Consider the following 26,390-nt stretch of genomic DNA (forward strand, 5'->3'; position numbering starts at 1 on the left):
ACTGAGGCAAATATAGTCTGACTGCCTGTCTGCACCTGCCCACATCAGGTCCAGTCTCTATTAAGCAGGATGTTTTTCATAAAGAAAGGCCAAAAACTTAATCTCTCCAAGTTGCACAAATTCTTCAGTATGCACATATACGTTTTTGTAATTGTATTAGTTTTATTAAGTAGCTGCTATAGAATGTATTTACTATCGACCTCAATATAGAACAACTGTGTCAGTGATATCCTTCTGTTCTAATTGTGAAACAGCCATGCTAAATTGGTTGGCAAAATGTAATTTTATTCCATTCTGGAGCAGCACCTCAGTAATTTGAGCCACATCACAGTGATTACTACCACTCCAGAATAAATAGCTCACTTCAAAAAGATGTTATGCTACCTACAGTAGATTTGCTCAGCAGCAAATTTGTCTTTGATAATGCTCCGCTTAAATCCACTCCTGAAGTAAATCTCTCACACCTACGCACAGACATTATGTCTCCATTTATCTCCCACATTAGCTAATTAAAAAGAATGCAAGCTTAATAGTAGCAAGGCAAGGAAATAATGCAGAACGTTTGAGCATCTTGAGCGACTGCCTCTGAAACCTTGAAACAGATGAGAACAACATGAGTGAGTTAATGTAATATTGCTGTAAGATCATCGTGCAGTAATAAAACATCTAAAGCATTATTACCTAAATAAATTAAAGTCACAGGGTAACTGCAAAAAAGAGCATGCTGTAAGATGTTTAAAACAACAACAAAAACCTTCTTTTTTTTGTGCTTTTTTACATAACTTTGGATAAGTATGCAGCTTCAATGATGAACCAGCATTAGAGCTCAGCTGAAGTCAAGACAGGTTCAAGAAGATATAGAGCAATTCCTATAAAGCACTGACATCCTCTTCATTCCACACTCATACCAGTAAGCCCTAGCTAACAAGCTCAGCCACGTCCCTCTGAGACTCGGATTATGTCTGGCTCCCAATCTGCAGTTGTCTGTTTGTTTGCTGACACCAAGGCTGCTGGAGCACCATCAGTGTCAAGAGGGAATTGGCAATCCAGGAGTTAGCACTGTAGGGTTTCCTGCGACATTCTTGTCAATGGTCCTTCCTTCTGGGCCATCAAAATTAGGTCCCTGCTGATGCATGTAGTACTACATGTTCCATCTTACCTTTGCTGCTCTTATGTAAAATTTCTACACCAGCTCACAGGGTGAGAGCTGTTTATTATATTGAGTTCTGCTGAGATTTGTAGCTGACAGTGGACATTGTCAAATGTCTTTAACACCACTTCCTTGTCAGTCAACTCTGTCCGATGCTCCAATTGATAGTCACTTAAATCACTTGCCTCTAAGATGAGGAAAGTTTAATCTACGCACTTCAAATCTCTGTTATTTTGGCTGTCAAACCGTCATACCGCTGAATTTTGTTGACAGTTTGTGATTTCTAGCTGCCACATCGGTGTTAGTGTTAGATTATATTTTGTAAATACGGGCAAACAAGACAAAGACTGGATATGGGTGTCATCTTTAGTGCAGAGTTGCAGCTACAGCACCACTGAAGTCTAGAACGTTTTTTTTTTAATAAGAAAAAGAAGACAAAATTAGAAAAGTTTAGGAAAAAGTTTCACCTGCAGAGTCATCAGTACAATTTGTGTCTGCACTGTTCGAATCAACAAGGTCATGCCTCGGGATTTTAGGAGCTTAGACAAGGCGTTCCTTCCAAAATCCCGCTGTATTATATAAAGCCTATCTACGATGATCAGACTGATCAACTCTTAACTCTTGAAGTCTTGTGAAAACATTATTAAAGCGTCTGCATTAGAAACCAAGCAAGCCCATCTGCTTTGAGACTCTTCAACAGCTCCCAGCGCCAACATTTCCACTATCTCCACTATTCCCTTGCAATATCCCCCTTTGGCCTCATTTTCAATATTGTATTTCTCATATTTCATTCCCCTCACATTTTTTTGCAAGAACACAATGAGATTTACAGAGACCGGTCTTAAATCGTCTAGAAGTGAGCCAAGAAATAGGTTACTGCCCAACCTTCAGGTCACTGTTATTTGAATTGTGATCCGGCTGACCATGACAATAGGATACTCTTTCATTTCCAGAAGCACAAAAGCTGTTCAAAAGAAGGAGTGCACAGTCCAAGATCAGCAGCATAGACATCTGTACTGTTGGCAGTAAAGCCTTTCTGGGTGATATAAGGTGAAGTGATGGCTCTCCTTTAAAGCCTGCAAAGGTTAAGGTATTTCTAAAACAGCTTAATGTGTTAGAGCTCCAGTTTGCTCGGTAGGCCTCCTCTTTCTCTCTCTTGCATTCTTTTATATGCAAGTTTCCAAATCAATCCTTACCCTTAGAATTACCCCTGCTTGAGTTTCTGTGACGCATTGCATTGCATTCCTAGCTCTAAAACTGCATTCTTTTTAATGGCCAGGAGGGGGAAACTGCTCTACTTGCAAGTAGAAGTCCAGCTGTACTGAAGTCTTTCCTCTCCTAATGAGTTTAATGAGTTGGTCTCAGTTGCTAATTCAAGTGGTAGCTAATGGGCCATGGATATCATTGGCTATCTTGTGATTTACAAGGGGCTGCAAAAAGATGCATGGTTGAGAAAAACATGACAATGACAGCTAAAATGCTCGACTTAAGTCTTTAAAACAAGACTGCTCTAGTAGCAGCCAATGTAGCTTCGGTCTGTGAGCCTTGGTGGAGCTGGTAAGGCTCACTTATTTCTAAACCCAACTGACATTGAAAACTTGATAGAGTTTCCCTTTAAAACCAGGCTTGCTTTGTGTTCCAAATGATTTAGCTGTTTTTGATTAATAAAACATGCAAGCTTTACTTTAATTATACCCGTCCAAAGGGAAAAGACAACTGGAGAAGTAAAGTTCAAAAGTGTCATTCAGAATCTAAGAGATGCAGTATGAATAAAACGTATATTTTTAAGCATTAATGATATTTTATTAGGTTGACTCACAGCAACAGCATGTCAAGGAGAGGTGAATCCAATCAACTTCTGTTATTCTGCTTGGAGGATACTGCTCTTCACAATGCTTTGCAACAGCTGTCACTCTGTTCATCTGTGGAAACACTCATTAAATCTCTCGCAGACCCTCTGCACTCCCATGGGCATAAACATTAACAAATAGCAGCATACTGCAGTTCTGTGGCAGTCAAATGTGTGTCAGCAAGAAACTGAAGCAGTATAGAAGAAGGCAAAGAAAGCAAATCCCCAAACTGCGACAGCAGAGTAACAAAAGGAGGGTGTCTTCTTTTGGAATATCAGCATATGTCAGGTTCGTGGGGTGTTTTTAGTCCACCAAAGACATTAGAGATAAGCCTTCTTTTGAGAGTCAAACTCCACATGACTGCGGGTATACAAAGGCTGCTAATAGCTTCTCCATTTATACTCAATCAGTGGAGACTGGTTACCTGCAAACGAGGTAAATGTGCACTGTTTCTTCAGGGTCTGCAGCTTGAAACAATGGAACTAGCAAACACTGTGGATGTGGGGATTGTTTTAATGGAAGATTGAAACTGTATGTTTTTTTCTCCCTCCCCTAACTCTGGCTTTTCCCAGTACTACTGTAAGGTCTTTGCCTTACAATAAAAGCACCCTGGGGCAACTGCTTTTGTGATATGGCGCTATGTAAAAAAAAGTTGAATTTCATTAGCGATTTGCTTTAAGAACAACTTACCCCTCCTGAGGTTTTGCTGTCCAGTGGTGTATTTTCTCAAGTTTCTGCAGAGATGTGAAAGTGAACAAAGTGTGCTAGTACACCACGGCACCACTGCCTGGTGCTGTAAGGGCACAGGTTCTTGTGATCCTGGGTATTGTTGAATATGCTTTCAACCAAAGGCTCCTTTTCACCCCAGTGTTGCTCTTTAAAGTCGTTATCTTTTAATCATTAATTGACTGACTTAGTAATTTGTATTGCAAATGCAACATCTTTGTTATTCTCGACTAAATTAGCAAGAGGCTGGATCAGGCAGATGAAATCCAGAGGTAAGTGAAGGGCATCCAGCTGATGCTCCAAGTCCTTCAACTGGACTAAAATGTCAGCCCAGCAGAGACTGATTACTCTGTTTCATCTGAAGTGTTTTGATGAAGTTGTTAATTTAGAGTTGAGCACATTCGGTGTTGCATGCAAACATAAAGTCACTGCGGGCAGCAGCTTGTTGATTCCTCTCTGCTCCATTTTATCTCTGCTTTTCTTTTCTCCGAGTGTCTCAAACTCAGGTAGTAGTTGATTATCCCAGGAGTACTCGGCACCCTCATCCAATGCAAGCAAAATGTAGGTCTAATTCGTGCATAAAAGCCAGCTTGCTCAAATAGAATTTTATTCCCCACCAATGGCTCCCCTGGCATAAGGTAAATGATAGGTTGCAGTAATAACAAGATTATAAAACTTTTATTGATCCCCTCTGAAGATGAATTTATAAAGAAAAGTCCACATATTTTTCAGGTTCACATCATTTTTTTTTTCATTTTTTCTTTACGCAAAGTAATGGCACCATTACTTTTTATTATTTCATCAGAAAAAATATTTATGTGACTGTGGCCATGTTTTGTTTTGTTTTGTTTTATTTATACAAATGATGAGGAAGTATGCATCTTAAATAGACCCACATATAAAATAGCAATTACACTATATCAACATTCCCCGAAACAAAATTTAGCCAGGCCAGTAAGATGTTATTTGTTTAAAGCCGGTGATTCTGGGTGCAAAATAATAATTACATTCCACTGACATATTGTCTGACAACAGTGTAAAACTCTGCCAGACTCAATAGTCAAGGAAGCACAATTGGTGTCCCCTTTGAGAGCAACACAGTGGTAAACAACTGATGGACAATATTAAATCCAAGGGTAGAAGCTAATATGCCAAACAGATTTATGCATGGGTGATCCTCACTGTGCCAGAGCCATCAATCCTGCGTCTTCGTCAGCGCATGGAGATGTTTCTTTACCCTCCGTCTCCCCGTGCCTGTCGTTACATTTATCCCTGTTCCCTGCTAAGTGCTAATACATTTACATTTTTAGTGCTGCTCAGTAATAAAAGAGGTGGATCGAGTGGAGGCCTTTTAACGTTGCTAAAACAAACATCAATGAACTCCCATCGCCAAGGAGTCACCCTGCTGCTAGCCCAACCTGTCCGTCCACCCGCCCACACAGCTTGGCCGCCGCCCCACAGTGTAGGTCAACAGTGTTGCGGTTTAAACTCTCAGTTGCGCTCACAGTTCTTGCCCTCGAATTTTGAAGTTCACTCGCAAGAGTCTGCCTCCCCAAAGAGACTCCACATTAGTATTTTGTTCAGTCTGGGTGCTTTGAAAAAAACAAACCAAAAGCTGTCTTAACTTTAAGAATGTGGAGAAACATTTTACAACCAAAAGCCACCAACTGAAGTCACATGTGACGCACACAGGCACAACATCGGAAAAGAAGGACTGAGGTTGATCATTACTGTCTCAGCAGGCTGACATGCTTAGTCTTTGGGCGGAGTCTAATTTTTAAAAATGACATAATGTTAAGAATGGTCACAATCAAGAATTCACTCAGCTGGTTTTAACAGAACATGAACCAGGAGACAGCCATCGGTATATTTTCTGCACTTGTTTAGAAGAAACAAAGCCACAGTCTTCATCAGAAGCTGGGATTCATCAATAATGAAAAACACGGGGGCGAAAAGAAAAAAAAGCTGTTTTAGCAGAGACAAAAACCATCACATTGGGAACAAAATAAATAAATAAAGAGAGCTGTGCAGGATTTCATTACTAAACAAACCACTGATAAAAAATAGCAAAGCATTTTTCAAACACAGCCCAGTCGGTACCAAAGGAAATTATCTACACACTCGTGCTGCATTTTATCCGGTGCAGCACTACAATACTGATCTCAGGTGAATGACCTCAAGAGCTATAACCAAGGCTGACCAGCCCTTATAAGATCTTCACCCTGCCAACTACTTAATAAGGTAATAACAAGCCTATTTTAAGACAAGTGGTTATTGGGTTGTTTGAAATCGAACAATTCACAGCTTTACAAAGCCCTTTCCTTGGATAGCTGGTAGGGCACATCAATATAGTTGAGGCATTTGGAACAATGAGTTGATAAGACTACATACTGTGTATGACCGGTGAGCAGGAAATGAGTACCAAAAATGTCTGTTTCTCACCAGTCCTTGAGCTGACTGGTGTGGCTCCTGCGTGTGAAAGAGGAACTCTACCTGCTAAGTTTGCTAAGTTTGACCTTTCCACAGAGGATACATTCTTTGCTTACATGTCACAGGGAAAGAGCAGAAAAGGAAACATACACAGGCCATTACTAAGATGGTGAAAAAAACACTCAGCTGTGCATTTACACCTGGAGCATTGGGTGCTGCTTCCTGCAGTGAACTGTTCCTGCACAGTTTCAGTTCCAGTTCATCACATATACTACTCTCAGTTGAGCAAACAGCAGGTCATTTGGAATGGGAGACCAGAAGAAGAAGGCACAGAGGGGTGCTTCAGTGTCCATGCGAAGGGATATTGTGCATCTATACAGTTTACCAATAACACTGTGAAGAGAATCAGGTACAGTACATCATGTGTAACAGTAGTCTATATCTGGGATTCCTCCTTCTCTATAGCCACGGTTGGAGCCATGTCCTGCATTAGAAACATTGTTGGTACCTTTATACAAGCCAGTGCCATTGGAGGGGAATATGGTATGAATGATGTAATCCTCTCGTAAGGGTTTTGGCTGCATTGGCTGGCAAGTAGCCATTGGCGTCATCTGGAACCCTGGGCCACGGATTTCCAGGATGGTATTGTCCTTTTTTGTGCCAGACTCGATGTAATCATCATAGGTTTTGCTTTTTCTGGAGCTGCTGCGAGTATAGTGGTCACGGGTGCACAAATGTCCAGTCCTATGTCCATACCAACAAAAGACACCAAAAATAAGAGCCAAAGATACAATGGCAGTAGCCCCACCAATGATCCCTGCCAGGGGTAGCGTTGTCATCTGCCGTGAGTCTTGACCTTCCTCCTCCTCCATTGGGCTGATGTCTGACGTTTCAGCTTTTGCACAAACCAGAGCTTCATCGGAGTCAACATCTCCAGGAATCATCCCTTTGCTTTCTGAACTGGCAGGTAGGGGCACCATGCAGATGATGTAGTTAGAACGTGGTTGCAACGAGGTAAGCAGATACTCTCGATGATCACCCCGGACGAGGGTCTCTGTGATTGATCCCATGGTGTTCCCAGTTCCAAGTCGAAGCCAGCTTAACCTAAAGGAAGAGCTGGGCTGTGCCACACTCCAGGTGACCCGGATGCTATTGTGTGACAGAGGCTTCACGTTCAGGGCCAGGCTCTTCCCGACACCACTGCTGCTAAGAGTGTAGTCTAGCCCGGAGTCAGGAAACCCCAAACCTGGACGCTTTGAACGAAGGGTGAAGAGAGAACCCTGTGGAGGAGTGTTGGTGGTCGAGCTCTCAGCTCCACCTATGCCCCCTTTTTCTCTGGACCCTGATCTGACTACCTCACATTCTTCCATCTCACTTGTCAGGTCTGTCAAAGACATGTCTCTCGCCCTGTCAGGCCCATGGCAAGTTAGACCTCTGACAGTGATGGAGTTACCACGGGCACGCAGCCAGTCATACAGCCAGCGCAGGTTGCAGCCACAGTGCCAAGGATTTCCTCGCACCAGCAGCTGACTCAGGTTGTCTAGATCTTTGAACAGTCCTTTTGGCAGTGTGGTCAGGTTATTTCCTGACAGATCCAGCCTCTGCAGCCTATGCATGCCATCCAATGAACCACGTGGCATATGAGTCAAGGCATTATCCTGTAAAGACAGTCTCTGCAGATGGGCACTGGGTAGGTTGACAGGTGGGGTCTGGAGGGAGTTGCGGACTAGAGATAACTCGGTCAAGTTGGAAAGGCGAGAGAATGTGTCATCAGCAATGCGCTGGTTTGCCAAAAGGTTCCCATCCAGGACAAGACATCTAAGTGAGTTCAGGCCTCGGAAGGCATGGGTTGGGATAGTTGAGATCCGGTTGTCATCTAGACGGAGTTCTTCCAGAGAAGCAGGCAGGCCTGAGGGGATGCTGGACAAGTGGTTGCGTGAAAGGAAAAGCAAGCGCAGCCGCGGGTTATCAGCAAAGGCTTGGTCCTCAATAGAGACAGTAGAAATTGAGTTGTCGTCCAAGTGGAGCTTCTCTAACAACGGCATCCTAGCCAGTGCGGTACGAGGAATAGTGCGGATGTTGTTGTCCTGCAAATGGAGTTCACGCACAGATGGTGGCAGGTGCATGGGAAATTCATCCAGTTCATTATCGTAGAGGTAGACCACACAGACAGCAAGATGGTGCTCCAAGGATATCGGCAAGCCTGGGTTGTTTATGTGGTTGTTTTGAAGGTACAGGACGGACGCAGAAGGAGGCAGTGATGGAATGGAGTTCAGACCACGATCATTACAGTAAATAAAGTCCTCATCGCACCTGCATACAGACGGGCATGTCATATCTGTGTCTCCAAGGTACCCTTGTATCGTGGCTGCAGCAAACTGAAGCATGCTGGTATGTAGTGTCAACCAAATGAACAGCATGAAGAGCCAAGCCCTTAGTTTGGCTGCACACACAGGTGCCATTATGGTGAACATAAGCACTGTCTCTCTTTCCCAAGGGTGTGGTTAATCCTCAAATCACTGCAGGGAGCTGGAATCCTGTGACCTCCATCCTGCAAGACAAAGAGAAATTAACCGTTAGCACTGATGCACAAATGAACTGGTAGATTGTTCTGGTAAAATTTTAATGAGCTCAGAAATATTAAACAGCTTCATGCTGTACTTCAATCGTCTAATGTTTAAACATTAATAGAATCTCGGAATATGCTACAATTATTGTGTCTAAACTGAGACATCTTGCACTCAGTAACAACACTTAGGTTTTTTTCAACAATTAACAATCATATCATCAGGGGGGATGTGCACACATGGATGGATCTGTGAGGATTCCCAACAGAGCCTCTCACAACATTCTGCCATGGAGCCAAAGCCAACAAGATTTACAAAAAAAACGACAACTGCACAGCCAACAATCATTTTGTTGAATTAGCAACAATAATCAAAGATTACAGACAGTTATAAAACTACACTTTTGTGTGCGCTGTTTTGAATGTTCAATGGAGAGTAAATACTTTGTCTCAGGAAAAGCAACAACAGAAGTGACAAATTCAAGCTTACACGTAGAATTAAACCTTGAGTGTAAATATGAAATCTTGACACTCCTCTCCACTTTTGAATTATATAAGAGCTGTTGAGAGGCTCCATACTCCAACTCCATTAGGAGTTGCTAGCAGATGGCTGTATTAGCTAGACAGATCTGGAGATACTTTTCATTATCTAGAAGGAAAGGCATGTTTTAGTCTTGATCGAACGTCATGAAGAAGTCAGGATGGCACTAGGAACTGTATAAAAACTTCTCTGAAAATCATGTCTGCTTAATTGAGTTATGTATCATAGGTGGAATGGAAAGATATACTCTGTAGCTGGATGCAGATGATGTGACAGCTAATTAACTATTTGCAGTCACCATAACTGTACAATGGGAAGCTGTACTCAGACCTTGACTGGCATCCCAGTTTTTTTTGTTTTTTGTTTTTTGTTTTTTGTTTTTTTTTTGGGGGGGGGGGCGGGTTGTTTTTTGTTTTTACTGACTAACTGAGACACACCACAACAGTCAAACACAGTATTGACGATGGAGATTTGGAAACCGCTAAATTGCAACACCATCAGTGACAACTTGGGCCAATCACAGTCTTCAATAACCAGAGCCATTAGTCAGAACGTTAAGGCCCACGCAGCAGCATATAGCCAGGCTGTAGTATTGATTTCCTCACAAATCCGAGGTGATCTGCCAGAGCCAGTCGGCTTTCATACAGAGCGTAGGTTAGACGGCACCATAATGAACCAAAACAAATGACACATTTGCTGCATGCTGAATTTGTTAAACATGTATTTGCAAAGGTAACTTTATGCATGCATGTTTCTTACAAAAACAGTGAAAATTGTGAGGACAAACTTCGTTGACATTTCACTCATTTTCAAGTGTAATGAACCACTGAAAAAAAAGGACAAGCACAGGCCTCTGCAGTTGTTCAGCTGTGGCAGGTCAGAGATCGTTTTAGTGGAGAATTAATGAATGTCTTTCACTTTTCAGTCCAAATGTTGTATATTTGTTTTCTCACAAAGGGAAGATTGCACTTATTCTCCTCTAAGAGTGGCAGATGTTAACAGGTGAGTGCATTAATAATTCACTACTATGTTAGATTTCCAGTTGAACTTCAAGGTCTAGATATCCAGCCTATTTGGACACTTTTATGTTTGTAACCATTTGATACTTTCACTAAAAACATAGAGTGCAGCAGAAAAAAGTGGATGTCTGAGATTGAACTAGGCTGAAAGCAATTTATATCTTGGCTGCAGCAGAAAGTGTCACACAAAGAAAAATTGAATTTCTATAGATGGGAAGGGTGATATTTAAAAAAAAAAACGCACACAGTTTCTGGACAGTTTCTCTTAGTTCAGTCTTCATGAGTTGAATAGAAACTTGGAAATACATTTAGACTGTTTTTCCCAACCCTCTCAAATGTGGTTCAAATATTTCTACATTTATAGCCCTTACAGGGCAGATTATTGCAGAAGCAGAAGGAAAAAAATGCATTTGTCACACATTATTTAGGACTTATTCTACTGTACTGTCCTTTAGCATCTCCTCTCATGACACTTTGTCAGATATGAAATGAGACTAACATCTGTGCTCTGTGTCCCGAGCTCCGCAAAATATTCACATTCAAAGCTAAACTGCTACTCACTAATCCCTTTTTGAGCCTATTTCCTCTTCAGTCCTGTTGACACAGCAAAGTGGTGTCAGTGCACTTTAAGTGGAACCTGAAGAGTGAAATAAAACATTTAAAAAGCTGAGTTTTTTTACTTTATGCACTTTGATATTGATTCATTTTTATGACTATAGTATAATGTATTCTGGTGTTGGGTTTTCCAGCGCATGCAGGTTGTGTGTTCGAGACAGCGAGAGGCAGAGTAGTGCTAAAGAATGGATGACTTTTGAATCCCAAGAGCTTCAGCAGTGAGTCTCTTCAACACTGGAGTATTTGGGTCAGCCCTATAAAAACAAGATAGATGTGGTGTGGGATTGAAGTGGTGCACAGAGCCAGAGGGATTAATAGAGCATATTGAGCTGTGATTCTCTGGATTAAGCAGGTGCCACAAAGAATAGCAAACACACATTTCAGCATTTTTTTTTCTTTTTGCCTCGTGGTTGCTCACTTGTCTGCACCTATTAGAAAATGGCATGAAAATGTAAAGAGCACACAACTGTTATTTGTGTTTGCGCGTGTGTGAATGCTTACTGTGTGTTTGTCTATCCATGCAGGATCAAATTGCAAAAACATTAACCCACATGTGGACAATCTATATGTGGGGAGTATATAGAGTATATATAGTGGGGAGTAAAGCAGGGATGTGGGGTAATGTGTTAGCCAGACAGCCAGCCGCCTCAGGCACAGTACAGTACACACAACAACCCCCCAATCTAATACTGGAACCCAAGACTAGATCGATTTACATAAAAAAATAAATAAATAGAAAAACAGAGACAGAGGGGAGGGGGAGTGACAGAAAGCAGCTGTGTGCAAGACCTTTAAATCCCATCTCCCCATTAAGACCCCACAGAGGGATAGGACTGAGACATCTGCAAAAGTGGATTTTAGATGACCAAAGTGGCCGCTGACGTTTAAGGAAACCCACTTCACTAATGGCGGTGAAACGATAATAGTGGCCCACAGCTTATCTCACATAGAGAACATTTTAGATGTGCAGATTGGACACGGGGGAAGGAAAAGATGACGCAAAGCATGATGCTTAGGGCGATGACAAGGAACTCAAAACACCTGAGATCATGATAGAAAAACATGGCCTGCTAGGCAAATCCTAAAGGTTGCAGCAGGTTTATATGACTCTGCGTAGAAATAGAGCTAGAGGATTATACACTTATACTCTATTATATTCTATTATACGAAGCTAAAAGAAAAAATAAATCTCTGTTGTACTCCATGTTCTGCTTCTTTAACATATGCAAGATGTAATTTAGCTATACACCTGGCATATTTTTAAATCAAATGTGTCCCTGTGTTTGGAGCTCGTAATACAATTTCATTATAAATTAATTAATGAAACCAATGCATTACAATCCTGTTAAATTTCTATCAACCTCCCCTCTCTGAATATGTCATAGAGGCAGGTTGGGCAACACATTAAAGGCTAAGGCAGCATTAATGGATTCGCCCCACACCAACGTACTTTTTTCCCCTTTCCTTGTTTATGTTTACCGATTTCCTGGCATGAAGGAATGATTGGATTTGCGTGCAGCCGTTTCTTATCTCAGCTGCTGACACAAAGACCCAGTGTATATAACCTATATAAATATTAAGTGACACGGTGGCTCAGTTAGCACCATTGCCTCGCAGCAGGAGGGTCTAAGCTTTGTAATGACCCTGATTTGGATTTATGTTCAGGAGCTCCAGATTCTTCCAAGACCACTAGAAAATAGATGCTATACTAATATTGTACACTACATCATGTAAAAGAGATAAATAACTGTTAAAATGCTTAAATAAATCTGGACACTTCGCTAAAAAACAAGTCCAGTGCTTTCATTACTCAGCTCTGTGTTTGTGACGCTTTCACAAACTCAGCATTTGGCATCTCATTCCCTTAAATATCTTAAAGGAATAATGAAATACATGTCAATAAATAATTAATACCATGTATTTTACCCCATATATATTTGAGAAAATGCTGCTGCAAAATAATACAAGCTGTAGGGTAGCTACAGAGTGCTTCACCTGATTCATAGCCTGGGATTCATCTCCAGGGTTTTGTTTGCGGGTGGGTATGCAGCTCACGGGACCCTAGAAAGATTTGATATATAGCTCCACAGCACTATAACGTGTTTTATCTTTACAGCACTGTAATACGTTCTGTCGGGCCACCAGTTTAATTCTCTGTCCTCTTCACTGCAGCTACTTCCCCTGAATTATTTTGGCTCAGCGTTTCTTCCTCAAGACAGCCAGATTACAGGTAAATCCTTTCAGCATTAACAAAAGGGCCACAGATCCTCGCAGCGATATGCTCTTGCGCTGTGTGACAAGGTAACACCAAATCTCCCGTGATGTTGACAGGATTTCAGGGGGATTTTGGTTCAAATGTAATGCATGCTAACCCTGATCAATGGTATGAACCAGCTTCTTAAGGGTGTTACAGTAATAGAGTCAACTGAATTGAACTTCATAGCCTTACCAACAACAGTTGCAAAAATATCCTTGACTTAATAATTGAAGCACTTTATAAAAGAATTGCTGCATCCAAGAGAGCTTAAGATGTTTAGCTATGCTACTGGTGTCTCTCTAGGGACAGCAGTGCTGGTCAGCTTTCAAGTCACAATTAAATTAGCAAAACTGTAGTTCATGACCACAAATCATCAAAATATTTCCTTTGTCACTGAGGTGTCTAATAAACAGGGGAATACCCAGGATTCAAAATATCTAGCTAGTTCTACAGATGGGCAGTGAGTATAAATTATGGGTTGTTTTGTTTGTTTTTTACATTGATTTTTAAGTTTATTGATTTATTTAATTAAAATCAGATTTTTAAACACCTCAATGATTATCACCAAACACAAACTAACACTTACTAAAAGTACATTTGTTTTATTTTGAGAGATATGTTAAAGTGAGGATAGAAGATCAAGATTATTGTTTAAATCTACCAACAGCTCAGCTTGAGTGAGATGCCCTGAGTCATTTTAAAAAGATCTTTAATCTGATATTAGATCTGTACAGGACGTGTTGCTTGTTATTTCATATTATAACATGTTTTTATTGTACAAACTGAATAATACTAACTGTGTTATTCAGCTGCATTATTGTGTAAGAATAATATAAAAGTGTGGGCTCAGCTGGGTAGTGTGCAGTGTGCAGTGGGCTGTGTAGTAAAACTCACAGTAACAGACTATGTTAAAGAGCAAGGTGTAAAGTTCATGGTCACTGTTTGCTAAACTGAGGTGTTTATAGCACCTTTACACTTCCTAGGGCTCGAGAGCAGCAGCAATACAATGGAGTCAGCAGCAGAGGTCAGCTGATCACATCCTGTCCACACAAAAAACAAATCTACTGCTAGATTTCACAGTTAAATTAATTTCGGAGTTACTTTGAGTCAAGTCATTTTTTCAGGTTTCCCACTACACCAGATCTTAAGCTTCAGTTAACTGCCAAATACTTCTTTGTTCATAATCCTATGCTATCATGCTAGCATCCTTGAGTATTTAACATTTTAAAGACTTGAAAAAAATGTTAGACCGAACTAAGATAATGATTATGTAAGAATTTTAACTTTAAAGATGTTAAAATATCAACATCAAAAGCTCAAATGAACAGAATTAAAACCACATTTACAGCCTGCTACAAAAAGCAGCAATGGTTTTTGGATAATATTCCAGTTAATGAGAACTGTTCACCAGTTTGAATTTTCTTGAGACCTAAACTTCTCTCCCTCTGGACCAAAGCTATAGGACAGACTTTGTGACCAATCCTATGACATACCTAGAGCTAATTAGTTGTTGTTGTGGGTGTCCTTGCACCTATAAAGTATTTGGATGCAACTTGCTAACCAACCTTACTGGTTATGGCTGATAACTTTGTGTTCCATCCATCCATTCTCTTCTACTTATCCAACTCACAGTCAAACAGAAGTGGTTCTAGACTATCCTAACTATCACAGGGTGAGAGGTGCTACACCCCAGACAGCTTCCCAGTCTATCACGGAGTCACTAATTAACATAACTCCAATAAGTGCATGTCTTTGGACTCCCAGGACCTTCTTGCTGTGAGACAGCATTGCTGCCATGATGCTAAAATAGCACTTCTCAGCACTTCTTGGATCTAAATATGACAACAGCTGGCTTCAAAAAACAAACATAACAGCAGTAAAAACTTTTAACATTGAGGCTTCAAAGTCTGAGCACCAGAAACCAGTTAGTGATATTAAAGTGGGTACATCCATCTTGTATATACAGTCTATTGGAAAAAGCCATAACACAACTTCGGTATAAAATAACTAGTCAAACTTAATAAACGGCTTTGCTCCCGCCCCCCAAAAAATGTTCAAACAGCTTTTTTTTGCCTGCATTTTATACTTTTAATACACTTTCACAAAGATTTACACCATGGCTTCATTTACAGCTCAATCCAGCGTGCCAATATGATCAATGTCTCTGGCTCATCCCATCACGTAGATATGCCTGACACTGGGGAAAAAAGAAAGGGGAAAAAAGCGGTGACGTTCCACTCTGAGGTTCAGTCAATGCATCAACGCGGCCGGGTTATGGGTTTGGTTCGGCTGTTATAAAGTAAATTATTAACTTTTGGAGGGCCATAGATTTTCATTCAGATTGTTTAGGTGGCAGTTATCTGCCTTAAAATGTCTCTAACCCAAGGACAAAACTGCTAGCTTGTCTATTGAGTCTCCTTTTACAGTATAGTTTTTCACAGAAATTTCCGTTCTGATGTGAAATTAGTTAAATATTCTCAAACAGAAATTTTCATGTTTTTTTTGTGAAAAAAATGAAATCTACTAAAGTAATCTACTGTAAACACATCTGATCTACAGTTTTATTTAAAATAAAGCTCTTCATATATCTATATTTTAATGCAGATGCAGTTCTGCCACACTGATGTATGAGACACGGAGACAGAGTTGGCTTGGCAGAGTATCTGGGAAATAAACTTTAGATGTGTCACGTCTGTGTCAGTGCGCATAATGCAGTGTTTGATCAAGGCCTCACTGGCTTCTGAAATCATTTGCATTGATTTTAATCTTTCTGCTACATAAAATAGAGGAAAGTCTTTAAACACGAGAAGGGCCAGCGTCTCCGTTTTGAGAAAACACTAATTTCAAACGGGACTTACAAAGGCAAATTTATCGTCTGCCTTTGAGTCAAGGAGTCAGCCTGTGTTTGTCACGCTTCAGCTAGGACTCTGATTGGATTTTTTTATTTGTGAGGGGGGGGGGAGACAGTGAGATTGGTTAGCTTAATTGGTTAAATTTGAATTCAATCCTGATAAGTTGCAATATAAATACAGGGCTGTGGTGGGAGGCCCGGGCAGCTGAGCCACAAAACAACATTGTGCCTTCGGGGTGAAAATTAACCTCAGAAATAAGAGAGGAAATAGAAAATGATTACATCAGTTGAAAACCTCTCTGTATCCCTGACACCTTTACAGGACTGTTAGGTTGTGCCTGGCAGCCATGGTGGAGGTCCAACAACACCTGAACATGCCTCTAAACATAAAAGTCAGCCATCTAAAAACTGCTAAAGTAATGTGACAAATACTGTGTAAACTGACTATTTTACATGAGTCTACACGACTCTGTCTTGTAGCTGATGCATAGTCATGCTGTAATTATTAAAGAGAACAAAAACTACATATTTACATTTTTATCTTTATTAACTAAATGTATGACCGTTCTTTATTTCGTATTCTTCAATTCTGTTTCAATTCTGAATATTTTTTCTGTTTCTGGATGAATATCAGGGGCAAAAAAGTTGTTTGCACTTTGTTCATACATGGAACACAGATAGTGTTACTTTGTTTGCATTTATGCTCTGACTTTAAGTCGTTTATGGCAGCCAGTTGTTTAAGTGTTATCATTATTATTGCAGACAAAGTGTATTTTGTTTTGCATCATTATGCAGAAATATAATAATTTATATGAAATTCCACAAGACCAGGTTGAAGCCTAAGTGCGGACTGATTTTTAAAACTGTGTCCAAATTATGACTTTAAACACCGTTATGATCTTAGCTAACATGAGCTAGCTAAATTCAGAAACTATTTCACTTATAGTCTTTCACATCCTGCTTACTATGTATCAAGATCACATTCAATTATTAATTAGTATGCGTAAATCGCTACATTTTTAATGATCTCAAAAAAAACCTGATTTTTTTTAACTACCAAGCAAACGTCGGTGATATTGGTATGAGGCTAAGGTCAACAGAGCGGTAGCTACACTGGTGGCGGTGAAGAAATGATGATGATCTTGCAGGAACTGTGATTATGTTGTTGCAAAGCTGAAGAAATGCTTGGCAATCTGGTGATTTTCAGCAGCATTTTTACAGCCCTGAGTGGACGTGGATGTTGTATTTAGCCATGTCATAGTAGTGTAACACAAAGAAATGATTCTGGGAAATGTAAATTAGGTGCAATATGCCCTCAGTACGATACATTACTCTAGTGTTGTGGTGTTGAAATAAAGAGGAGAAAACCCAGGCTTGTATGGTTTTACAGCCTGAGAACATTCGTGCATTGAGTACAGTTTGTCCTTGGACTTCTCAACATTTCAAAATAAAAATGCCATCCTACTTCAGATCTATCAAAATAGGAACTCTGAGTCAGAAAGTCTGATGAATAACTCATCTATTATAGTCCTTGGCTGGGTTGATCATAGGTCAGTTTCCAACATGTTGCTGCCATTATCTCATCTTCTTACTTGCCTGTTGACTGTATGACTCATTTCCCTTTCCTTTGCTCAATCATTATATTCTCACCTACACATTGCCACACATTTCACATTCTATTCGTCAGACTCTATACAATACTTAAAAAAAATAAAGCCGCTCCTGTTTACACGCACGACCTCAAAATATAAGGACACAATTAGAGGCTGCGCTGGTTTAACCGAACAGCTCTATGTATCGCTTAGAAGACACAGGCACCGTTTTCGTCCTTGCTCTCCCTGTCGCATTTTTCTGGTGGGAACAATGAAGCGGCTGACTGAGACCCAGTTTTCTTTTGCTTCATCATCATGCCTGCCTTTACAGTTGTGTTGTCCTTTCACGTTTGGCTGCCATGTCGGCTGTCTGTGCCGCATTCACAAACATCATTAAATCCCTTGTCCTAAATTGCCTACATCAACTACATTTCATAATGCTTTCATCTTCCCTTCTGTGACTTTGTTCTTTTTCTGCACAGTTAATTCCTTTGCTTTTTCTTTTTTTCTCTCGCTCTCTTTTTCTTTTTCTCCACGTCGCTTTCTGTTAGTGCACGGTTCGCCTATTAGTCTTTATATCGTCCAAACTGGGATGTGAAGCAAAACAGATGCTTGCTTTTCCTTTAAGTAATATATGTTGGCAAATACCAATCCACTTTTGCGTAATAAAACTTCATCCAAAGAAAATTACAGCAGCTATGCTACGCAGTAAATTAATTACAGAGCCATTAAATGCATCTAACATCGTGTTGTGAGACTAAATTGCAGTGGTGGATTAAAACAACTAGTACAAGTAAGCAGGCTTCTCTTAATAAATACGATTTTGTGTTGTCACACTTGAAGCAGTTTGAGTTTATCCTTCACCATATGAGAAATTAGAGTGGATAAATAGATACAGGCCGCCTCCGGGGCCCGGAAAAGATCCTGTGCAGTGTACACTTCGCTTTGACTTCTCAGTGTGTGTGTGGGTTTCTGCTGCATGAAATATCAGCTGTGGGAGTGTTCGGATCTTAAGCAAAAGTTGCTTTGAATCCCGAGATGCCTTGCACAGTTTTTTTGAAACTTTTCGCTCTTTTATGACTCCACGCGACCTCGTTTTCACCCCCACAAAATCCGGTCAGACTGAGTTAGAAACACAAAGGGTATTGTGTTATTCTTAATTTAGAAGCTATATCCATGAAAATTATATGTTGGTGTTCCACTTTCACGAGAGGCAGCTCACTTCAGAGCATTGACCAAAGGTAGCAAGTTAGTATATTTTGCTAATGGGTGCTGGCTTTTAGAGAGACTTTTACTGATTGCTTTGTTTGGCCTCATGCCCAAAACGAGAAAATGAGGGGGATAATCGAGCTTTATTGCTCACTGTTTAACTGTTGATAAGTGTTAGTTTGTTTAATGGCTGCATTTATGTCTTATTTAATTACTCCCACCATTTGAGAAAGAGGTAGTGCAGTAAAGGTGTTCCTCTGGCTCGGTTTGTTGCTGTGGCTTTAAATTCAATAAATATCAACACTTAGTTGAATCAGAGTGGGGGGGGGGGGGGTTCCATGGAAGTACTAAAGGATGAAAGAAAATCACAGTCGGGGACGGTCGCAAGTAATTTTGTTCAATTTATAAAAGTGAGTCTGTTGTAGGCAAATGCTTTTAAAATGTTGCTCCAATACAAAGGTCCATTGAGTTAGAATCACATTAGATGGGGTTAAAATATATTACATTAAGTTTGAGCCTCAGTGCCAAGCTTCAGTTTCACTGAGAAAAAAGAAAAAACCTAGAACAGCACTTAGCTTAAGGTAGAGCTCCTCTAACCATGGATAAAAAAAGTTCTGTTTAATAAAAGAAGAAAAATGTGCCTGTTTCTCATCTGTAATGTAATGTACGGACATATCTACGCACATGTCTATCTATCTATCTATAGATGTTGGTGCCAGACGGACTTGTGTAAGCATTTTGTTCTTGGGACAAAAAAGCCTTTGTGAGGTCAGAGGTCTGAGCAGAAAAGCAACAGTGACTCAAATAACCACTCTTTACAACCAACGAAGGAGCATCTCTGAACAGACACCGCATCGAGTCTTGAAAAAGATGGACTACAGCAGCAGAAGACCACACCAGGTAACACTCCTGTCAGCTGACAACATGAAGCTGAGGCTACAATTTGCATGGATTTTTAAACACAAAATTCATTCAGATGGTATGATCAGAATTTAGAATAAATAACATGAAAACATGGCTCCAGCCTGCCTTGCATCAACAGTTCAGGATGCTGGGAGATATTTTCTAGGCACACCTCATGTCCTCCACAGTCACCTGATCTCAGTCAAATAAAGCACCTTTGGGATGTGGTGGAATGGGAGATTCACATCATGGATGTGCAGCCAACAGATTTGTAGCAACTGTGTGATGCTGTCATGTCAGCGTGGACCAAAATCTCTGAGGAATGTTTCCAGCACCTCGCTGAATCTGTGCATCTAAGAATTAAAGCAGTTCTAAGGGCATTAGCAAGGTATATATACATAACAAATAATCATCAAATAAAACAGCAGAAGGACAGACAAGTTCAAACACAGAGGGCTATGCTTTAATTCCATTTGAGTACATCAAGAAACAGCTAAAAGCATTATCTAGATTAAAGATAGGGTAAAAGAAAGTCCACACCATAAAGCTTACTTTTTGAAGCGAAGCTGGCAGGGAAGGAGGTGCAGCCGTATCATTTGCACCGTTCTTCCCCACACGATTCCTTCAAAGTCCCCAGGCTGAGTCTCCTTGGACTCCTGTCGGCATGTGGTCCATAAACTCTGGGAGGCTGAGGCAGGATGTTGGCGTGTAGGAGTGTGTTCTCACTGTTTTTAGGAACAGCTCTATCCGCCGTGTTTTTATGCTCGGCTTTGACGTGGATCAGTTGTCACCTCTGACTTCAAATCTATGCTCTGCGGAGAATGGGAGCGAGAGGAAAATCATAATGGAGCACATTCGGCCATCAGTGTCATTCAAGTGTCACATCTCTGATTAAACTGGAGCTGCATTACATATCCCGTTATTACTTTTCCTCATCTACACTAGGTTAGCGGAGTGAGTTATCTGGTCTTCATTTACCCAACTTTGATCGCATTTGATAAAAAATATAAAGTCTGTGATCTTAAGCGACTCATTTCCTTTCACTTGATTTTCCATCCAACTGATTGCTTCTTTCAGTTAGGAAGGATGATCGCCTCGGTATGGTGATGGATGAGAAACTGTAGAGAAACTGTTCGATGAATTGTGTGACGTGTTCCACATCTTTGTTTCTAACCTCACTAAATTGTTACTTGTCCCTCCTAAAGCTCTGTCACACCTTCTTTTTGTAAAAGAGTTAATGGCATTTGAAGCTCCCAACTAGCAGCCACCTCTGAAGCTCCACTCTGTTGTCTCTCCGTCTTTGCGTCGCATTGATGCTGATCGCGTCTCTTTCTCACGGCTGCGTTGTGACACGAGACAGCACGCCATCTCACTTCAGCTTACTTCTCATGTCGTGAAACCAAATCTAATCTGATACGACTTGTAAAACGAGAAGGGAAGCACTGCTCCTTCGCTCTTCCTCTTAATAAATGTGCCGACTAAAATTAGTTCTGTGCAACTCTCTTTCACAGTGAACTCTTAAGAGCAGCACAGATGTTCTCAAAGAAATTTTAACTTCAGTGTTTTGCACATGCTTTAGCTCAGAATCAGCACCTGAAATAATCCAACTAAATTCTGATAATTAATAATTACAAATCACTAATCTTCATCACGCTGAGAGAAATACTAAAACATAAACGGTAATAGGAGTGTCATCTTTAACTCCTTTAATAACACGCATATGTTTTTGAAAGTGAGCCCCACTTTCTCTGCCAGGAGCAAACAAACTGTGTCTATTTTATAAAACAAAGAAATGTCTCTACAGAGTAGGAATTTGTTATCCAGGAAATGCTTCAGATGTCTTATGCATACTTTTCAATAAATATCAACCAAGCGTTGAGATTTGTGGTAGAATTTAGAAGTTGCTGCTTGTAATTGGGTTTACAAGTCGGCAAACGACTGTTATGTAAGTCAGAGGGTTCTAACTTTGATCAAACTGGAGAATAAAAAGCTTAAAGTGTTTCGGAGTTATGTGAAAGATCGATTTCTGTGATTTTGAAGCAGATTTAAGCATGCTCATTTGTAACGGTCAACCGAGTGACACAATCTGAAAATGTGTTTGTTCTCTTTGTGTTAGAATTTCAGTAAGTTGTGACTGATTTTGACTGATTTTGGCAAAAATTAAAGCTAGTGGGAGTTTTAGCTTCCAAGTATCTTAATTGGTTCTGTGAGCTGAGTGTCACAGTCACTGCTACAACCCCAACTGATACTGATCCCAGGCCAAATCTGGCCACACGGCAATGCCACATGCTCTTTCATTTCATACACATTGTTGTGTCTGGTAGAATCGTACAAGTGGCATCATCATTAGACCCTAATCTTTTGTATCATTAAGCACAGACATGCTCGTGCTTTTAACAAAAGAGGGACTAAAATCTTTGCCATCTTTCTAAAGATAAGTGAAAATATGAATCTAATATTTTTAGTTTGTCTAACTACTTTTTGCCCCTTTTTTGCCAAAAAACTAAAAGCTGGGCATTCTTGTAAGTCTGTTAGCAGTCTTTCTCTGGCTGGTAAAGAAGAGGGAAAATAGATGAGGAAAAACACATGAAAAAATAACAACAGCTGTTACAACTGTGCTGCATCGACACTACAATGGTATCCCAGCTAATTTGTCCAATTATGCAGTTTCTATTATGTTAATGATTTTGCACATTAGAACAAGAGCAGGTCAACCATAATAAAATATTTTACCTGTCAATAACCAAGGTTAACATAGTTAACTAAAAGTAAACTCAAAAAAATTAAACTAGATATAAAAAAAAAAAAACACTTTAGTTAGTAAAAAAAAAATCTAAATTAGAACTTTTTAGAAAATTTAAACAAACTGAAATGATTTTGTGAGAAAAACATATAGAGGAATTATTTTTGGTATTTGTTAATTTGGTGAAATTTGTTATCACAAACTGGCTGATGAGGCTTTTACAGATGTGTTTATTGAGGCTTTGGATGTCTACAAAACTGTGAGTCAACCTCTTTCAAAGAGTTGTGTTTATATTGTAATATTCATGCTGATTTTCCTAAATCTTGCCTCTGACACATGCCCTTCATACAATAGCAATTATAAAGTCTTAAACTAACACTGAAACTAATAAAAACTAAACAAAAACTAAACATTTTCAAGCAATGAAAACTAAACTGAAACGAGCAAACCCACTCAGGAAATTAACGGAAACTAAAATAATTCAAAACAAAATAAAATAAAAATAATTTGAGAATACAAAACTATAATAACTCTATCAGTAAGACCAAACAGGAAGATTTTACAATTACACAAGTCCTCCCCTCCTCCTTCTCCTTCTCTCTGTGGCTCTGCTGCACCCTCCCAGTTTGAAAACCTCTGATACAGATAAATATGTCGCACAGATCCGAGGCACAAATTAAATGTATAGAAATATAATCTTACCACTGAGCTAGAAACAAACCAGATGGCAGATTATTAGATGCCAGATATCTAACATGCAGGGCAGACAGTATACCTGAACTAGTTCAAGTTCAAGTACAAGTTCAAATTTTATTTGCCACATGCAGTGGCAGGTTGCCCTGCAGTGGAATGAACCCGCCCCCCGACCTTACACACACAACACAGACATCACATGGGGATAAAAGTCAGAGAACGGTTGCATTACAGAAAAAACACTGAAATGTACACTACAATGGGAAAGTACAAGAGGAAAAAAAGAGACCTCTACTCATGCTGGGCTATAGGAGGACAGCATGAGAACAGGAAGCAAAAAAAACTCCTCAGAAAGCACATAAATGTCCACAGTACAACATTATAGAGCACGTGACCAGCAACACGGTTGGGTAGGGGATGAGGAGTAATCCCAGGCAACACAGCAGCCATCCTGCCACTGCGCCGACTCTCCAGCACGGGCCCAGACCCGCCTCGTGTTCCCAGGAGGCAACAAGCATCGAAGGCATTGGAAGGGGAAGGGGGATGTGTGAGTGCTTATCAGTGTAAATGTATGTGTGTGCGTGTCCATAGTTCAGCTGAGACAGTGTCCTTCACCCTATCAGGCTAAGTAAACAGTCTACCAGCCCACCCAGGTGGCCTTCCATAGAGTGGGAAGAACAGTCAACACACAGTCGTTATCAGGGAGTTTTTGTTCGGCTCCAGCCTTGAGCCCACAGCTGGCGCCGAGGGGATATCCGCATTATGATGTTGATGTTGTTGATGTTGTTGATTTTTCTTTTATGCGAGCAGCTCATGAGAATTTCAAAGCTGTTCTTTAACACCCCGACACTGGTCTCTCAATCTCCGGTTGGAGAACCGCGAGCTTCTCCATGATGTTATCAAACTTGCGCTCCGTGGTGTTGTCATTCTTGTGCTCAGACAGCCGATTCTGAGAACTCACGACTGCAGTGAGCTGTTCCACGATGTAATCCAACTTTCGCTCAGAGGTGTTATTCTGAGCAGACCTCTCCTTGATGTAACCCAATATACGCTCAGAGGTGTTATTCTGAGTATTCACGGCAGCTGTAAGCTCATCCAAGGTCTTAACCATGCTGCACTCAGTGAGCCCATTCTGAGAAGTCGCGCCTCGTCCCATCGTTTCAATCCCAGCAGGCAGCCTTGGGGGGGTTTGAACAGCCGGTTCCGCTTTCTTAATTCTCCGATAAGCCAGGGCCAAGCCAGCTCCGATCAGCAGGAACCCTGTTATCATTGTTCCAAATAGGTAGATATCTTCAGCGTCCTCGATCAACAGTTCCGCCAGGCACACGACCCTCCATTTCTGCCACCCGTCCATCGTGTATCTGGCAGGGAAAGTCCCTCCAGAGCACTCGGGCTCTCCCGAGCCCAGACTTCTCGTTGAGAAAAGGGTGTCAATAGCATTCAGAGACCAGTTGATCAAATCCATAATTCTCTTTTAGGTTTAGAGAACAGACTGTGAGAGAGTGTTCCAGGGAAAAGTAATACACACGAGACAAGACAAGGACACAAGTATGACTTAATTCCAGTATATCATTATTATATGGTTTGGCTGAAAATTAACAACCTTCCATGCCAGGTGGCACCAGTGCCTACAGAGTCAAATCAAACGGACACGCAGAGGCTTGTTCAGCTTACATCACAGAACATAACCAACATTTGACAGCTACAAATGAACTCATGAGGACAGCAATCGTTTAATCATAATAACTGTTGTGATTTATTGCTGGAAGACACGGCTCCAGCAGAAATTGTGCAGCAGCACAGACAATAAAGTTACTTTGTTCAATTTAGAAGTCTTTTTTTTTTTTTAAGAAAAGGAAAATTGAGACAGGTCTTAGTCGAGTCTTTAAAGCTTTTATCAAATTTACGGAAAGCAAGATTTATTGTTCAAAACGGGGAAGGACAGGTTTATATCCATTTTTTTCTATGCTTTTAGCAAATACTGTTACAGGTATCCCATAAGAGTGTGCATCCTGCTCTCCAAGGAGGCCTGACACAGATAAACCATCCTCCTGCACTAAACCTCTTGGCACTGTCACCACATCTTGTCATTCCTCCTATCATTGGTATGACACTTAACTGACCTTTTGAGTCCCAGCTCTGACACACAGGTTGGGTTGCATATCTCCAATTTTCAAGCTGAAATCTCCAATTGGATTCCTGCCAGACACCTCCCGATTGACCTTGAGCAAGCCTGAGCTGCTGTTCCCCCCTCAGAAATCCTGCTCTTAACAAGAGGCGTCAATCACGATGACACCGGTGCAGTTGCTCCATCCCAGACCAATGTTCAGTTTGATCTTAGACAACCAACTGCTACAGCTGCTTTTGCAGATTTGCCCAGTGTAAAATTTGCTGACTCAGGCCCAATTGTTTGTACAAACACTCTTTGTCTCCCATCTGGACTGCTGCAGCTTCGATCTGGCTGAGCAATCTGAAAAGAACTGCACCATAGATGTCAAAATAAAATCCAACATATACTTGGGCTTTTTTTTCATTACTGTAATAAAAATCTGTAATATACTGTTTGCAGGTTGCACCGTTTGGAAATGCAGTCCTTGGGTCTTCCTATTTATTTTATATTGCTCACCTCTACTTATCTCAAAGAACTACTTTTGGACCATTCTCAAATAAGGAGCCAGAGGAATCAAACAGTGAACTTAAAATATGATTAAAATATATAGTTTAACTTTGCTACTGATTCCATTGTAGTTTGTTCTATTTGATTTAATCCAAACAAATTATGCTAATGAAATTAAATAAAGCAATATTCCAACATTTTAGGAAACTAGTTTTTGCTTGGTTTCTAAATGGTACTGTAGTTCAAAACCCCTTATGACTTAGTGCTACATGTGACCATCAACATATTGAATAGAAGCAACATGAAGAAAGATTCACGATTCTTTCCAAAGGTAACAAAGTCGTTCTACCAGAACTTCTAAAGCTCACTGATTTCCATTGTTAAGCTAGCCAATAATATATAATAATATAATATAAGACTTTTGAAGGACAGTTTTAAGTTTATGCGCACAGGCTTCGTTAGCCTAGTGAGGTTAGCTATTGTTCTATTTCTGTGCTTTATGCTAAGTTAACTTTTTCCCAGCTGTAGCTTAATAAACATCATACATTCTCATATTCTCTTAGATTTTTATTAAAGGTTATCGTGACTGGGTGGGGCCACACTAACTGACACATGGATGTGGACCAGA

At 40.4% G+C, this 26,390-nt stretch overlaps 1 protein-coding gene across 3 annotated transcripts in view; it reads right to left on the reverse strand.

Moving 5' to 3' along the window:
• Positions 1-4,385: 4,385 nt before the first annotated feature.
• flrt1a (fibronectin leucine rich transmembrane protein 1a) overlaps positions 4,386-26,390 on the reverse strand; it is a 45,606-nt gene continuing 23,601 nt past the window's right edge. For 2 of the 3 annotated variants that reach the window (XM_084941876.1, XM_084941877.1), the window contains exons 2-3: positions 20,262-20,521; positions 4,386-8,707 (exon numbers count right to left, since the gene is read on the reverse strand). In XM_084941876.1, the coding sequence (XP_084798002.1) occupies positions 6,576-8,630 (2,055 nt within the window). In that variant the 5' untranslated portion in view covers positions 8,631-8,707; positions 20,262-20,521 and the 3' untranslated portion in view covers positions 4,386-6,575. The remainder of the gene's footprint in view (positions 8,708-20,261; positions 20,522-26,390) is intronic. The other variant, XM_084941878.1, reaches the window with a different exon arrangement.

Source organism: Perissodus microlepis, chromosome 10, assembly GCF_051167445.1.
Source record: "Perissodus microlepis isolate ML-2025 ecotype Zambia chromosome 10, ASM5116744v1, whole genome shotgun sequence".
Lineage (NCBI taxonomy): Eukaryota > Metazoa > Chordata > Actinopteri > Cichliformes > Cichlidae > Perissodus > Perissodus microlepis.